The sequence below is a fragment of the Artemia sp. Qi Xiang Cuo genome, chromosome 7, assembly GCF_049724085.1.
Source record: "Artemia sp. Qi Xiang Cuo chromosome 7, ASM4972408v1, whole genome shotgun sequence".
Taxonomy (NCBI): Eukaryota; Metazoa; Arthropoda; class Branchiopoda; order Anostraca; family Artemiidae; genus Artemia; species Artemia sp. Qi Xiang Cuo.
Genome location: NC_142800.1, coordinates 4,808,872 through 4,825,808, shown reverse-complemented (window position 1 = coordinate 4,825,808; position 16,937 = coordinate 4,808,872). Strand labels below are relative to the sequence as shown.

At 34.4% G+C, this 16,937-nt stretch overlaps 1 protein-coding gene across 2 annotated transcripts in view; it reads left to right on the top strand.

The window, feature by feature from the left end:
- LOC148949884 (tRNA (guanosine(18)-2'-O)-methyltransferase TARBP1) overlaps positions 1-16,937 on the top strand; it is a 187,192-nt gene that overhangs the window by 153,495 nt on the left and 16,760 nt on the right. For both annotated transcript variants that reach the window (XM_089091980.1, XM_089091981.1), the window contains exons 7-8: positions 6,895-7,034; positions 16,062-16,180. In XM_089091980.1, coding sequence (XP_088948106.1) covers positions 6,895-7,034; positions 16,062-16,180 — 259 coding nt within the window. The remainder of the gene's footprint in view (positions 1-6,894; positions 7,035-16,061; positions 16,181-16,937) is intronic.

Genomic DNA, 16,937 nt, shown 5'->3' with positions numbered 1-16,937 from the left:
GGGGTTGAATGGGGTTATGTCTCGTACCTGTTTACATGGATTATTTTTATGGATTTTGTCTTAAGGGACAGAGCAATGATTACGGGAGAGCACGATATTAAGTCGAAATGTAGAAGCCAGAGAAGAAAAAGAATGCTTTCTTATAGTTCTATGGTTCAAAGCGTGCCTTATTCTCATTGATTCACGTTTGCGATTTATTTCGTGAGCTTAATGTGCGTATGCACTTTATTACTTAGGCGTATGTCAGAAAAGGTAGCCAAATAACCCCGCGTGCTTAAAACCTAATTGGTCTCCGATCTTCTTCAGTAAAATGTTCAGCCATCAGAAAGAACGAAAAGTCAAATTTCAGCAAAATGGCTCACTGTATGAAATTTAAAGCCAGTAAAGTAACAGAGGTTTATAAACCTTTTTTCTCGGTTCTGTTCTGTTCTTCGATTTTTAAACTTCGGTATGAAATTTAAAGCCAGTAAAGTTACAGATGTTTAGACCTCTGTTTTTTCGGTTCTATTCTGTTAAACCTTTGTTCTGTTTTTCTGTTTTTAAACTTCTGTATGAAATTTAAAGCCAGTAAAGTTACAGAGGTTTGTAAACCTTTTTTCTCGGTTCTGTTCTGTTCTTCGGTTTTTAAACTTCGGTATGAAATTTAAAGCCAGTAAAGTTACAGAGGTTTTTAAACCTCTGTTTTTTCGGTTCTATTCTGTTAAACCTCTGTTGTTTTTCGGTTTTTAAACTTCTGTATGAAATTTAAAGCCAATAAAGTAACAGAGGTTTTTAAACCTCGGTTTTTTCGGTTCTATTCTGTTAAACCTCTGTTCCCTTTTTCGGTTTTTAAACTTCTGTATGAAATTTAAAGCCTGTAAAGTAGCAGAGATTTTTTGAGTTGCGAGATTTTCTATAAGTAGTCCCTTTCTTTCTTTGCGATAAAACTTTCCTAGAATTAGATTATCCAGATGGTTTGAATGTCTTAGATGAAAATGCTTTGAATATGAACGGAAGGTTTAGAGAGTTTAGGGAGAGTAGGATTGACCATTAGGGTTAAGGAGAAAAAGTAACGTAAATTAAGAATCAATTGGGATGATGAGCTGTTTTTAATTACCAAGTAGGTTTACAGAGTGGATAGGCTCGCGCTCGTAGAGATCATTCATTGGAGGATGGTGGTTGTATAGGATTTACAAAAAAGCAAGACGTAGGTTTTTTTTGCAGTTGTAAATGGTTTGAGAGGATAAGGTACGGCTTAGAACTAAAACTGGGGTTCAAGAAGCCACGGCATGACACGTTTTCAAGTATGACTTCCAAACGTGGGCACTTCAAAAATTTGAGTAATATATGCAACACCGCAACCAGAGGAATTGTATGAGGATAGCCTTAGGTTGTCGTTTGAACGGCTGTTTACTACACAATGACCTCTGTGAAAAAATGTTGTTTTATCGCTCAGTCTAACATTATGATGAAAAAGTGTAAGATGGTTTTATCATCTTTCACAGATAAAGCAGAATAGATTGGCCAGCATTGTGCTTACTTGGTGATGTCCCCAGACCTTTTTTTTCTATATTTTTCACAAGTCCATGCTAAAAAGTTTGACAGCGTTGCTGCTGACTTTACTTGTACATGAATAATCCAAGTTTAAGCTGTTCAATTCTGCATTAATCCTCTAAACTCGCCGCACCAATTGAGAAAGTCCTGACTTGGTGCAAAACGAGCTAATTTGTAGTATTGCTGTAAACGGGCTTGGTGCATTAGTATGCCAAGTCTTGACATGATGCCAAAATGAACTAAGTGCAGGCATGTAGGTATGACGAGCTAATATTGGGCTCGATGGCAAAAATATCTAAAGTCTTGACACGGTGCAAACATGAGCCTAATGCAACCTATTGTGGTTGTACTGAGCCATTAGCAGTGAAGCTGTGGTGAAATGAGAAGCCGAACGTCCTCGAACATGTATTTACAAAGTTTGATCTAAACGTCACTTTAAGTGATCACAGGTGGAGCAATGATGACAAACAAAGGAATACCGATAGGATAAATGTCGGGAAGCATTCTTATAAAATAAAAGAGTCCTCCGTCAGAAAGCCAATGGAGCCTCTACCTCTAGTGCAGCGTAAACGGAGTACCAGCCAAGCACGCAGATGCCCCGTTTAATGTAGACTTGAATGACAAAAAAAACACCCAGCAATACCTCAGTATTATTTGCCTTTCGGTCAAAATGTGTTGATAATAACAATTACCCCATTTGTCTTAATGGAATTCGGTATTATCACTAAAATGAGGTGAATGTGTAATTATGTGTAAAGCTTTAAGCTAAGGCAGTGAACTTTGAAAAAGAAATATGACTAGACTTGTGAAAATCTGAATTTTTTTGGTTTTACGAAAAAAATTTAACCTGAATCATAATGAATAAAGAAGAAAATAAAACTATATTTAACATTCATTCATTCATTGATCAGTGTTAAAATATGAGAGATAAATTTATTACAGCTATATCATAACGCTCAAAAGTAAAGTTTGAACGAGCTAAATATGCAAAATACAGTTAAACAAAGCGGGAAGAAGCATAGGAAACCCAAAGATAGTTAAAAAAAAGAAAGGAATGCATTATAAACAAACTTAATAAACTACTTCCTTAAAGAAACTTAATACGGTACAAAGAAGAGAAAAAATATTAGTAATTTGTTTTCTGTTGAGGCGATGGGTAGTGCCAACGAACGGGAGTGGAGTGATTAGTTGATTTAGCTGAATCAGAGATGGTTCCAAGTGGAAAAACTTCGGTAGATATAACGAAGCTGGGATCGGAGTATAGGCTCTTATGGCAGGTCCATATTTTGGACTTTTTTGACTTTTTGGACACAGCCCATATTTAGCGCTGTGGAACTATTTAAATAAAGCAGGAAAAATGATAGGACACTCAAAGAAAGTTAAAATAAAGATACGAATACGCTACAAAGAGGAGAAAAATACCAATAATTGTTTTTCTGATGAGACCATGGATAATGACAACGAGGGGGGAGGGCTAAAGATTTTGTTGATTTAACTGAATCAGACAGCTGATTCCAAGTGGGAAAAACTTCAGTTGGTGAAACCGAGCTGGGATCAGACTGTATGTTCTTTTGGCAGGTCCAAATTTAGGGCTGTGGAACTGCACTTAAATAAAGCAGGATGAAAGATAGGATGCTCAAAAAAAGCTAATAGAAAGAAACACATGCGCTACAAAATAAAACTTGATAAACTACATGCTTACAGAAGGTGAATAGAGAAGAGAAAAATACTAATAATTTCTTTTCTGATCAGGCGATATGTAACGACAACGGAGGGTTGAATGCTTTAACTGAGCCAGACAGATGATTCCCAGCGGAAAAAAATTTGATAGATGGAACCAAGGTGGGATCAGACTGTAGGCCCTTTTGATAGGTCCAAATTTAGGGTTGTGGAACTCAGTTGTCGGTTTGGGTGACTTAGAGAACATCGATTCAAGTAGTGAGACAGATATTTGGGATTGAGTTTGTGCAGAATAAATGCGCGAGCTGAAGATTGCTCAGTTGAATTATGTTCTAGGGGCTGTTCTAGCCTGCGTGATACTGCAAATCTGTAAATGGTCAGTCATACCTCTTATCAGACAATATTCACATGCTGCAGAATAACCTAATAAAATGAAAAAGAAAAATTCATAAGCACTGTAAATTTTAAGTATTTGAAATAATGTTTTTTTTTCCTTTTCTCGTTTCCTTCCCATTGATGAGGGCTTCCGGGCGTGAAGCCAAAATAAAATATGTATAATTTTGTCTCAGCGTTAAAGCCTTAATTTTTTCGTCGCTACTATATATTTTTTGTATTTTTTATATTTTGTATAATTTTATAATTATATAATATTTTATAAAATTCTAATTATGAACGAAAAGGGTAGAGTTGTCTATGAAATTATACGCTTGCTGTATTCTGTCCAAGATTAAAAAAGAAAAACTACTACAATTGCCTTTTGATTTTATATGGGAATAAATGAAAAAAAAATAGAAAAGGGTGAGAAAGAAAAAGTATTTAGCTAATTGGGAACAAAGCTTGAGAGCATTTTCCCTAATTACTTTGTGTCAGTTGCTTGGATCTTTTTGTTCTGTGCAACCTTTTGTTATGAGAAATACGAGTCAAAGCGGAACATTACTTTGTATGCCTAAAAAAATCTACGTCAGTTTTATTTCATTTGTAATATACCATCGTGGTCTTGATACATAGAACGTCAGAGGTGACGTTCTAGACTACCCAATAAACTACCGCATAGCCGAGTTATGGAACTATATTGAGGCTTGGGGAAGGATCCCCCCCCAAAGGGCTTTCTTTTTTTCTTATATTGAGTTTTTTTGTAATAATTAAAAATTTTAATCCTATTTTACACTGATCTACCGCAGTAATTCTCTTTTGGACTTCAAGATCCCAAATTACCATTTAACTAGATGGGTGGGGGGGGAGGTTTTCAAATCTTATGGTTCTTTCGAGGGGCTGCCCACTCTCCAAGATGTACACCTGGTATACATCTTGGACAGCCACGTGGGCATCACAGTTCCGTCACACTTGGCACAGTTCGAAATTCAGCAAAATTTGCCTAAAAAAATTGCTTCAAGAATTCAACGTTCTTGAATTAGGAAGGGTTTTGTTCACAAAAATTGACATAAAATTGTGAAATTAGTTCTGCCACGCTTGGCACAATTCTGCCACGCTTGGAAGGCCCTACTTGGTGTACAATGTTTCGGAGAGTGTGTAACCCCCTGTATATCTGATTTGTTACTGTTTTGTCTTACGCAAAATTTTATAGGTTTTCAACTCAAGTGCAAGTATTTTAAAATTGTCGTTTTCTAAGTGGACTTAACCTTCAGTTTATTTATTGTAATAACGAAATTCCAGCCTTAATTGCTTTAACGTTTTAATACCACCCCTCCCTCCCACACCTAAAAAAAAACAATTTGTGAGACCACTGGTATAGCTTAACAAAAGGAGTTAGTGCGGAGTTGATAACGGAAAAAGTGATGTTTTATTATTTCTCTCTTTTTTAATTATTGAAATGGATGATAGGATGTTGGTCCCTTGGGTATTAAAGCGAATAGACTTCTTTTAGGTTTTTAGCTTTAATTAGCTTATCCATTAATTTGGTATTAATAAAGCTTTAATTAGCCTTAAAATAGGAAACACCTTCATGTGCTGTGATTTTTATCTTAACGTATCAGAAAGAAGACTTAGATCAATTTTTTTTTTCATACGTTTCCTGTCAATAAAGTTGGATGTGAAGCGCGGTGTATGCAGGGGCGTAGTTCCAGCATTTTTATTGGGTGAGAAGAGGGGTACATATCCCCATAGTGAAGGGGCACTACCTCCCTTGCCCCCACCCCCCGAAACGACACCCCTGGGTGTATGTAGTCTCTAACCTGAATTATATATAATAGACTGTTTAAAGTCTGTTTTCATCCGGAACTTCCAAATCCTTGTGACGTCTTATGTAGCATCTGAAAATTTATTGGGTACTTGTTAAGAATCAGGTAAACACGTAAGATAGATGCTAAAGGCAACTAGTCAAACGGGTATCGCTCAATGGAGAATTGGTTCGCAAAGCGTGGTTTGTCATTGCGTTTACAACATTTATACTACTGTTTTTTGAGGTTTAGGGTAGGGGGAAGGTACATAGGTTGGGTTAAGTATTTATTATAGGCCTACGTTATGCTTTACCCCCACCCCTCTAATGTTCTAATATATAGCCGAAATTTGTTCATAAACTGTTATATTTTTATCCTATTTTGTTTTATTTCATTAGCATTGAAAAGGGTTCAGGTGGTCGCGTGTTTACCCGATTCATAACAAGCACAATTTTATGCTTGAAAACCAATTAAGACTAAAAAATTTTAAACAGCGCTAAAAAAAATGAAAAGCTAACAATGAATGAAATATGTGCGGTGGTTGCTCTGTTTAATTAGAATTTTGTACTTTTGAATTTTGGAATTTTGTTGGTTCCTTTCAGTGATTTTTTATATTAAAAAAAAATTAAGTTTTTAAATTTAAGAGAATGCTGCCTTTGTTTTGAGATGTATTTTTCGTTTTTCTCCCCTTTTTTATGTTGTTCTTTCATTTTCTTTGTTTTGTTTATATTTTGTGCTTAATTTCGTGAAAACACCGAACTGATTTAAACGCATAACAAAAACAAATAACGTTTTTATTACATTGTAACATTCCATTGTCAATTAAATTCTTCTTTTGTCTTTCGTCGGTTTGTGTTCTTTTTTTTCAGCCTGACTCACGTCCAAGATGAAAAGTGGATGCTGTCTCATGATCCTTTCAGATCCATTTGATAAAATCCCTTTTGCCGCTTCTATTTTGGGTATAAACCGCAGTTTCGCCTGGTAATCCCGTCTCAAATATGTCTTTGACATAATGCAATTTGAAGGTCGTGCATGATATGCTTTGATCTAGAACTCTCATAGTTTTATCAATAAAAAAATCAGTGGTGGATCCAGAGGGGGGGGGGAAGAGGGGGTGCCACCCCCCCCTTAGCGTAGTCTAAAGTAGTGTAATTTACTCAATTAACTCAAGTTTGCGTCAATTAAACTTGCTCATAACGCAAGTTTATCGGATCAACCTGTTTTGCAACCCCCCCCTCTAAATTTTATTTTCGGATCAACCTATTTTGCGCCCCCCCTAAAAAATCCTGGATCCGCCCCTGTAAACAACTTACCAGAAAAAATAACTGTGAACGATTTAAAAATAATAAATTGAAAAACGGATGTAGATTATGACCAACTAACCAAGAAAAAGAATATTTATTGAGTGTTTTTCTAAATTAGAATTTTATACTCTCATTTTTTTGCGTTTCTTGCATTTCAGTATCGTTGGTTTTTTTTTTACATTTTGTTTATTTTGGCTCAGTTTGACCCACCTCCAAGAAGACGAATGGATACCACCTCATATGATCCAGCCCTACAAAGAAATCACACTGATTCCTGTTTATAACGCATGTGACGATTTGCGGAAATCAACGCCAGCTGAATGGGTTGCCAAAGCTGCCGGTAAGTTTACTGTATTTTCGCCTTTTTCTTTTATTATTATTTCTACCTGATTCAGGAACATTTATCGTAGCAGTGCTCTTATTCCATTGTGCTTAAATCTTGTTGAATCACTTTCGACAATTTTTTGAATTTCGACAATTTTCGACAAAAGTTCGAAAGTTATGATTACAAACAGTGAAATATCTTCCTCTATTCTTCCGCTTTAAAGTTTGTTGCTGTCGTTGTTGTGATATCAACAAATCTAATGACATCCAGTAGTTTACCTGTTTATGGCTTAACTATAATTGTTTCTTTTAAGGACAGTTTAGAATATAGTATTTACCTTTTTAAAACTAATTACTACTAGAACTCATAACTCAACACGACCCAGGCAAATATAGCCGCACACTCTTTTAATTTTTAAAGTGTGACTTTTTGCTGCAATGTTTGACTGCTCAAAGACAAGGGCCGTTGAATTTGAATGAGAAACATTTTTAAAGAACTATAAGACTTTAGTGAAAAGAGCCAGGATAGAAGAAGGGCAGCCCCCTTCGGAATAATCTCAGTTCATTTTAAGTTTTAATGTTGTTTCTTATTTTCAGTTGAAAAAAGTTGTTTTTGTTTCATTTAATACGCTAACAAAATCCAACATAGGAAATGTCGTTTTCAAGCCGAAGCAGAGTCATTCAAAATACAAGTTAAAATTAAAATGACCTTACTATTTCGTTTTTTTCATGTGTCAAAAAGTTTGTGGTAACGAACTGTAAGTAAAGAGCGACGCGGCTCAATAGTAACTGTAACTATAAATAAAGGAATTTTGATGTCAATAGGTATATCAAAAGAATCGGCTTATTATGATGATTCCAAATATATAAGTTTTGTTTATTGTTACCCATCAAATATTACGAGCTTAAGAAAATTTGTCTGATTTTCGAAAAAGGAGGAAACACCCTTTAAAATTATAAAAATCTTTATAAAGATCAGACCATTAGATTAAGCGTATTAGAAAACCCTATGGTAGAGGTTTCAAGCTTTTATCTCCAAGAATGTAGAATTTTTAATTTTTTGCCAGAAGAAAGATCACATATTTCGTGATTTTTCTGAGGGGTGATCGTATCGATTGAATGGTTCTAAAATATCGGGAGATGGCTCATTCTGAACGGAAATTAACAAAAACCATACCAAAATTTAATTTAAAAAAACGACAACAAAGTAACAAATTAATGTCTAGCTTAATATGTTTCAGTTTTTAGTAGTGCTCTCTCTCTTTCTCTCTCTCTCTCTCTCTCCCTCTCTCTCTCTCTCTCTCTCTCTCTTTCTCTATCTCTTTCTCTCTTTCTTTCTCTCTCTCTCTTTCTTTCTCTGTCTCTCTCTCTCTTTGTCTCTCTCTCTGTCTCTCTCTCTCTCTCTCTCTCTCTCTCTCTCTCTCTCTCTCTCTCACTCTCTCTCTATCTATCTCTCTCTCTATCTATATCTCTCCTTATATCTAGTGATTTTTTGTAAAATTTGTGACTTTTTAAATTTGGGATTGTTTGTGACTTCTTTCTGGAACGAATTGAGCCACCCTAGCTGAGTATATAGCGCACTGGACTTGCAATCGCGTGTTATTTGGGATGCAAGTTTAAATCGTGGTGATGCCAAGACTCAAGTTCTCAAGTGGATGCTTGAACTTGGCATCTTGAACTTGATGCCAAGTTCAAGACCCAAGTGGGGGTCTATGGTTTGACTCTGCAAGCTCAGCGGTCTAGGGTGGAGATATAGTGGGACTTTGAGGCCTGAGCCTTGATCCTGTTGGGTTCGTGTCACAGAAATTACATTTATAAAATTCTTAGGTCAATTGGGACCACCGTCATTCGCACGAATATGATACCCTGGGCCTAGATGGTCATTCTTAAACATTATGAAATTTGAAAAGAATTATATATAAGCACCAATTAATCTTCTACAGAAAAATAAACCTTTTAGAGAAGCATGGAGAGGGAAAACAGTCTGATTGCTCGATTCGTGACAGACTCTTTAATCATCTGCCTCGTCCTCTTGGGGGAAATAATTGAGTTAAGAAATTCTGGCCGTCACAGCTATGTGCTTATAAAGAATAAAAAAAAGACACAATTCTATGTTATCTTTTCTCAAGTGCTTCGTTATTTTGCATTGTAAAAATAGTAGTATGTGTTATCTTTTACTTGGGGAGAGTAAAGTATTCCAGTTCAAGCTATATTTGATTTAAAATAAGTTTGTTACACTTGAAATAAGTTCGCTGTGGAAAATTTTAAATTGTGATGTCGACGTTTCCTTATAAACCAAGCGCGTCAATTGGGTGGGTGCAATTTTCATTGAAAAAATCTTTTTTGAGAGTTTTCGTTGAAATGACTGAAAAAGTAACATAATTGTCCCCCAACCTCCCTCCATAGACTTTCAAAAATATATCCCCCCCTACATTTTCGTAAATTAACAGCCCTGATTCAAACTTAATTCACATAAAATGTATCCAATGCAGAAATAAATCCTCACACAGGGAAAATTGTTTAGTTTCCTGAGAGACGGATACGATTTTGTTTAATTGGTATCACTAATTGTTTTTTTTTTAGCTTGGATTGATCTTTGCTTTTGCTGAACTGTCAAAGGTTAAGGTTTACCAAACTCTAAAAGCTTAAACAGTGGTTTAAAATGGCCAACGCGTTTTCATATGAACCTAATCTACATAATATTGACCCAAAAATATATATTTATATGCAGGTAAAATTCTTCAGTTTTCTGAGAGGGGAGGGGGGATTTTCATTCATTATTTGTCACATTTTGTTGTAGTTTTGCTACCCTTGACTGTGCTTCCTTGATGCAGTATCTATTGAAAAATGTTTCCAGAATGTTTGTGTAATGTAAGTGGATCTTAGAAAAGACATACTCCGAATCGGCTTCAAAAAAAAAAAACTCTAGTGCTAATTGATTATTTTTGGGTTGGAATTATTCGAGGGCAAAACTTTTATTTGATATTCTATATGAATTCTTAGACTGTAAGGCTTAGAAAATACCACAGTGACAGTTTAAAGATTTGTTAGCGACAGTAACAGATATAAAATTTGGCGGCATAACAGCTTATTCATATTCTAAAACACTTCTTATTCACTTAACCCCCCCCCCCCCCCAAAAAAAGGTCAATTCCGTCGCGCCCGATTCTAGGAGCCTGTGATAGTACGATAGCTAGATACTGAGTTGTATATGGGACATTCTATTGTAGTAATTAGTCAAATGTGTTTTTATATACTTATAAAGTCTCATCCAGGGATGGGTTAAGGACTTCAGGCTGAGTGCAAAAAAAGACACAGTTTGACACTCAATTAAAATAGAATTTTTTTAATAGTTTTAATCAGGGGTGGAGATCGTGGAGTTTTCTTGCACAGATCTATTTCTGATATAATATTGGATTAATTCATGTGGATCGTATGTCTTGGAGGAAAAAACATTATTATTAAAATCACGGTCTTAATGATTTGTTGTTTTTATCAATAAAATAGGAAAATTATGAAAAATGAACTATAAGATACCCAAATATTTTGGTTTCATGCTCTGAAACCTTTGTCGAGGGACAAAAGAAAAAAAAAAGAAAACTAGACGAACAGCCAAGAAAATAAGAAAAGTAGATGGAAGACGCTTTGAGATAACCATTTTGACTACTATAGTTGAAAAATCAAATAAGTATGCCTCTGGGGATGACATGACCCCCCAAAGCTCTTGGGAAAGAGTTGTAAGTTATGAAATTTGCCTAGTGTTTATATATAGTATTTGTTATTGGGAAAAATTGACATTTTTCTGGCAAGGGGCTTCCAGGGATTCATTTTAAAAGGGAAACTTTACACGGGAAAATTTACCAGCATTCCTGTTAGAAATAAGACGGAAAACGCTATGTAAAACTAAAAAAGGAGAAAACCCGAAAACCCCACACAAGTTGCTCAGATTAATTAAAGCACGAGCTGGTTAAAAGATTCTGTTTCTTTCGGAATTCTTACGATCTCGTTCGCATTACGATTTTCTCAAATTTCATTTTTTTTCAATTTTCAACTACTATAGATTGAGAATTTTTATTAGATTTTAGATCTCATTGCTATGACAACAAAAACGAATATAAAATAATTAGCATAAGATTATTTCCCAGATAAATGTTAATTGACCACTTTTTCCCTTTATTCATTTTATTTTCTTTGGTGTTCTAGATAAAACGGATTCATATATTTGAATCAGTTATACCGATATAGGAAAGCTGTTTTGCCAAAAAAAAATTAAGGTTGAGGCTTATATATAGCCTAAATTTGGCTAGATCTGTGGGGTACCAAGCTAAAAAAAAAAACAAAAAAAAACTGGACAATGGTGTATTTGTGGACTAGCTTTTTACCGATTTTATCAGTCTTGTATGTTCATCATTGCTTTGACAATATTAAGTAATTTTATTTATATATATATATATATATATATATATATATATATATATATATATATATATATATATATATATATATATATATATATATATATATATATATATATATATATATATATATATATCTTTATAAGTGAGCAATAATTCGAAAACGCCTCCATATTTTTTCGGGGAAATTGGCACCCTGGTACATTCTGGCCTAAAAAATGATTTAGATTGGTCAAAAGTTTGAGAAAAGTCATTAAGAGCCTTAATTTTGAAAAAAAATATTTATGTGAGTAACGTCATTTTTATATAGATAGCAGTATTGCAATGACGTTGTCACATGCTTAAAGAGCAAAAAACTAGTACTTGCAAAAATATTTGTGTATATTTTGACAAGGGACTACAAAAATTCCAAAATCTTAAAAAAGAAAGCCAGAAGTTTGAAGTTTAGTAGAAATCGTTGTTAGAAATCGGACTTGCTGTAATAATAAAATATCTTTGAATAGACTGCAATATAAAAAGACATTAAATTGCCTAAACAACAAAAACTGGTAATTGCAAAAATATTTATATGTATTTTAACAAGGGATTACAACAATTCAAAACCCTAAAAGAAGAAAACAAAAAGTTTGAAGCTTAGTACATATTGTTGTTAGAAATCGGAGTAGCTTCAATAATCAGATATTTTGAACAAATTTCACTATGAAAAGACATTAAACTGCGTAAAGAGCAAAAAACTGGTAGTTGCAAAAATTTTGTATGTATTTTAACAAGGGATTACAACAATTCAAAAATCTTAAAAAAGAAAGCCAAAAGTTTGAAGTTTAGTAGAAATCGTTGTTAGAAATCGGACTTGCTTTAATAATCAAATATCTCTGAAAAGACGGCAGTATGAAAAGACAGCAAATTGTCTGCGGTTAGAAGACAAGCGACAATGAGAATCCTTATATAGAATCCTGCCGAGTGCCGGGGCCCGGCGGCTGGTAATCGCAAAAATATTAGTTCATATTTGGACAAGGGATTAAAACGCTCCAAAAACCTTAAAAATGAAAACCAAAAGTTTTCGGAATGGGGGCAAGGAGGATGTGCGAAGCCTCCGTCTTTGGGCTTGGCGCTAACTTTTTATGTTTCTTTATAGAATATTATTGTGTGCGAAAAACAAAAATGGTATATTATACTTGCTTTAGTTACCATAAGGTGGCTCCCTCTTTCTTTCTTTTTCCTTTCATTTATCATGTTTTGGTTCTTATTCTTAAATAATTTGAAAAATCTATTTTGTTTCTTTTATATTTTTTTTGTGGACTGAAAACGACCTGGCGGAGATCCTTGCCAAAGTGTCTACTTTGTTTTCGTCATTCATTGGCTGAAAACTATTTTCGTTGTCCTTTGGTCTTTTGGTTCTTCATTTCTTTTTTTTTCGTTCTTTGTTTTTTCATAAATAAAGCATAGCCAATTTGGCCTTAAAACATATCTAGTATTTTCCTTTATTTTTTTATTCGACTGTTTGGTACAAGCACATCAAAATGGCCCCAATACCGTATTTTTTCTTTTATTCATGGCTGGTTAAATGTCTACATGTTAGCAAATCCACTGTCTGTGAGACCACTTTTGACGAAATTTATCGTCGATGATGGTGCCGGTGCTCCGGAGAACAGGGAAGCTTTAAAATAACATTTTCACATAGAAACAGCTCACCTGCCAAATTTTTCAGCTCCATAAAGAACACAAAAAGCCTTTAGCTGAATATCTTATGACAACGTTTATCATAAATTTTGACTATTAAAATAAATAAAGTAAGCTCGAGTTATTTATAGCGGACAGTTAAGTCTCTGGCGGAGATTTAGAAATTATTTATAATATTAAAATTTATGTCAAAAATTTATTTTCTTAAAAAAAAAAACACTTAACGCCAGGGGTAACGGAATTTTTTCGGTATTCTTTATTTGGCATGAATTATTGCAGATGAATCATAATTTGTTCCTTATATAAAACATCTGTCAAACATGCAGCAGAAAAAAACGTAGGGTACAAATCAAGGCTGTATCGAGGGTGGTTAGGGGGTCTGACCCCCCCCCCCCCAATGTTTGTCCCACTAGTAATAACGTAACAAATGTGAACATAAACAAATTTTTGATAAATTAAAAAAAAAATTAAGACCCTCCCCCCCCCCCCGACGAAAACCCCCCCGACAGGGTAGCTTTAAAATAACATTTTCACGTAGAAACAGCTCACCTGCCAAATTTTTCAGCTCCATAAAGAACACAAAAAGCCTTTAGCTGAATATCTCATGACAACGTTTATCATAAATTGTGACTATTAAAATAAATAAAGTAAGCTCGAGTTATTTATAGCGGACAGTTAACTCAATCTGTCATAATAAGGAGGGATTTTAGGCACCATAGCGTACAGTAGAAGGTACTCGCGCCAGTTTAAATGCTGCAGAAGACTATATGTCAGAAGAATAAATGTCAGAATTTGAATATAGTTTCACCTATTTGAACTAATAAAACAAAAATAAAAATTGCTCTTCGATTGGAATCATTATAGCTTGTCCGTATTAAGTATCGATTAATATTGAGCTCTCTATCGTTTTCAAAAAATTGGATCATAGTAACTTTTTTTTCTTCTGTTGAAAGTTTGCAATTTTCTAATCCTATTTTTAATTATAATACTTCCAAAAACAGTGGCGTAATTTCGTCAAAATCCGGGGGGGGGGCAAAGTTGGAGCCAATTTTCCCAAGTAAAAATGGTAGTAAAAACTGAAAATGAACAATTTGGTACCATAAAGGCACTATTTAGTACTATAAAAATACTATAAAGATGCTTTATAGTAATAGAAAGGTAAATATATACTAAAGAAAACTGATCCGTTTCTATTGATGCTTGAATTATGCAGGCTTATCTTAGTTTCGACAAGATTTTCGAAGAAACAAAATTTCAGCTGGAAGGGAAAACTTGGGTCGGGAGGGGGGGGGGGGAATCGAGGTCTGGGAGGGGCAGTTGCCCCCCCCCCCCATTTTACCCAAGAGCAAATCACGCCCCTGTCCAAAAACCGTGAGCGATTTTTTAACGTAATTTTTACTAACAATCGTGGGTTGACAGAAAATCGTTAGCCTACCAACAATTTTAAAGTTACACCGTGGGATTCAGCAGATCAGAGAACCGTATTGTAGAGGTGTCAGGCTATTATATACAAAAATGAGGAATTTTGCAGTTTTTGGTAGAAGAAAGATCACGGACGCTTTTTTACATGGGGATCGTATCGGACCAGGATCCTAGGGATAGGGCTCAAGATCCAGACAGGGCTCATTTGATAGAAAATCAGCAGTTCTAGTGCTCTTTTTAAGTGACAAAAAAGTTAGAGGGTAACTAGCCCCCTCCCACGCCCTTTTCCCCCAAAGACATCCGACAAAAATTTCAAGATAGCCATTTGATTCAGCATTGGTGAAAAGTCCAATAACAAGGCCTATGCGGATGACATGGCCTCCCAGAGTCACTGGAGAAAGGGCTGTAAATTGTGCAATTTGCACATTGTTCATTAATAGTATTTGTTATTGAGAAATATACGGACATTTTTTGGGGATATTTTTTCCGGAAGGAAAGTTTCGGCAGAAATTTCCCAGGGAAAATTTAACGCAAGGGGGGGAGGGAAGAGGATTTTCTAGCATGATTTGGAAAATGGTCAGAAATTCAAATACAAGCTTTTTTCAGCTGAAATTAAGGTGCAACTTTAAAACATAAAACTAACAGAAATTATTGTGTTTATGAGGGAGAGTTGCCCCTTCCTCAACCCTCACTCTTTACGCTGAAGTTTGACTTTTTGTCACATATCTTTAAGAAAAACTGTTCAAACTTTTAAAGAATTTTAAGACTGCAGCGTAAAGAGCGAGGGTTGAGGAAATGTATCCCCCCTCACATACAGAATGATTTCTGTTTGTTTTAAGTATTAATATTTATCTTTACTTTCAGTTGAAAAATTTTGTGTTTTTTTTCGTTTGTATATAAAAGTCCCACTTAATTACATATGAGGGTTCAACCCTCCAATAAATTTGCTACCCAATTAATATGTTTCTGGAAATTGCTAGTTTCAAATTTCTGTTGATTGACAATTGTGTTTTTGCTAGGTAACAGAAAACTGTTTTTAACAATGAGCCAAATTACGATTATTTTTTTTTCTGATAAAATTAACTTAAAACTCTAAGGAAGAAGGCGACATTTAATGTTTTGCGCTTTATAATATACAAATTTTAATGAAATAATTTAAAAGTGTTTCTCTTAAAGGTGTGGGTGGCAATCCATATAACTTGTAACTTGCCACAATGGGACGCCAGAAATAGGACTATTTTTTTTTTAGATACGGAGTTTAGGTACGGTTATGAACTCCTAATTTTTGGGATTGTTCAAACTTAAGGGGAATGGTATAAATGCCTAAAACGAAGGCCTTTAAATTGGCTGTACCCTCTCTTTGGACGAGTCTAATAGCTATGTAAATAACACTAAGTAAAAAAAATAAGCTGTGATAGTAACAAAGAACTTGATTATCGATATTGTTGAGTAACTGAATATTTTTCAAATTAATATATATTAATAATATATTCCATTTTATATTGCAATTTATTAATATATTGCAGGAATGCCTCTACCAGGTTTGGACCATAGTGAATCCGATTTACATTTTAATATCCAGAAGAAGATAACACCGTGGAAGTCAATTCTTCCTGACTTAGAAGCAATGGCCAATGTTGCCAAGGTAATCTCCAATTAGAAAAATATACATTCATATCGATACCCAGGGTGGGATCAAGAATAATCACCTTGGAGAATTGGGAAATTGGGGGGGGGATTACAAGTTTAAAAGTTTCATGTTCACCTGATAGATTTCATCATACCCCTCACATCCCCTCAATGGCTTGGACTTAAGTCTACCTACCAATAGGCTAACGACACTACGGAGGATTGTAGTTTAACATGAGTAATTAAACGATTTTTTGTTATGACGGAATAGCTCTTAAGATTTTTTTTTCCTATTTGGGAGGGTGTTGGTTTGCTATTATGTGAAATAAAATATTATTTATAACATTTAGGTTTTAAAATAGCTCTTAAAAATTTAAACTATCCTGATATTGTATTATACTCTTAACGGCTAAGATTTTGAAAGGACTGATCATCGTTAAGCCCAAAGGAATCAATTTTCTTAATATTTTCTATTTTCGAGGACTTAACAAAAAAAAAAAAAAAAAAAAAAAAAAAAAAAAAAAATTGCTTACAGTATCCTGTTCACCTATGAATTGGGGTTTTACTGCTAGGTAAGATTTCATCCTGAACCCTGAAGGGTAGTCTTCACACTCTTCTGGTTGTCTCATTCAGGTCAAAATTTCCTTTTGTGTATAGGGGGTAAAGCTTGGAATAATTTTGATAATGAGACAAAAAAAAATATAGTAAATTGCTTTATTTTGAGAAAAAAATTTAAATACATATTATATAACTTTTTGACATATTAGATCTTT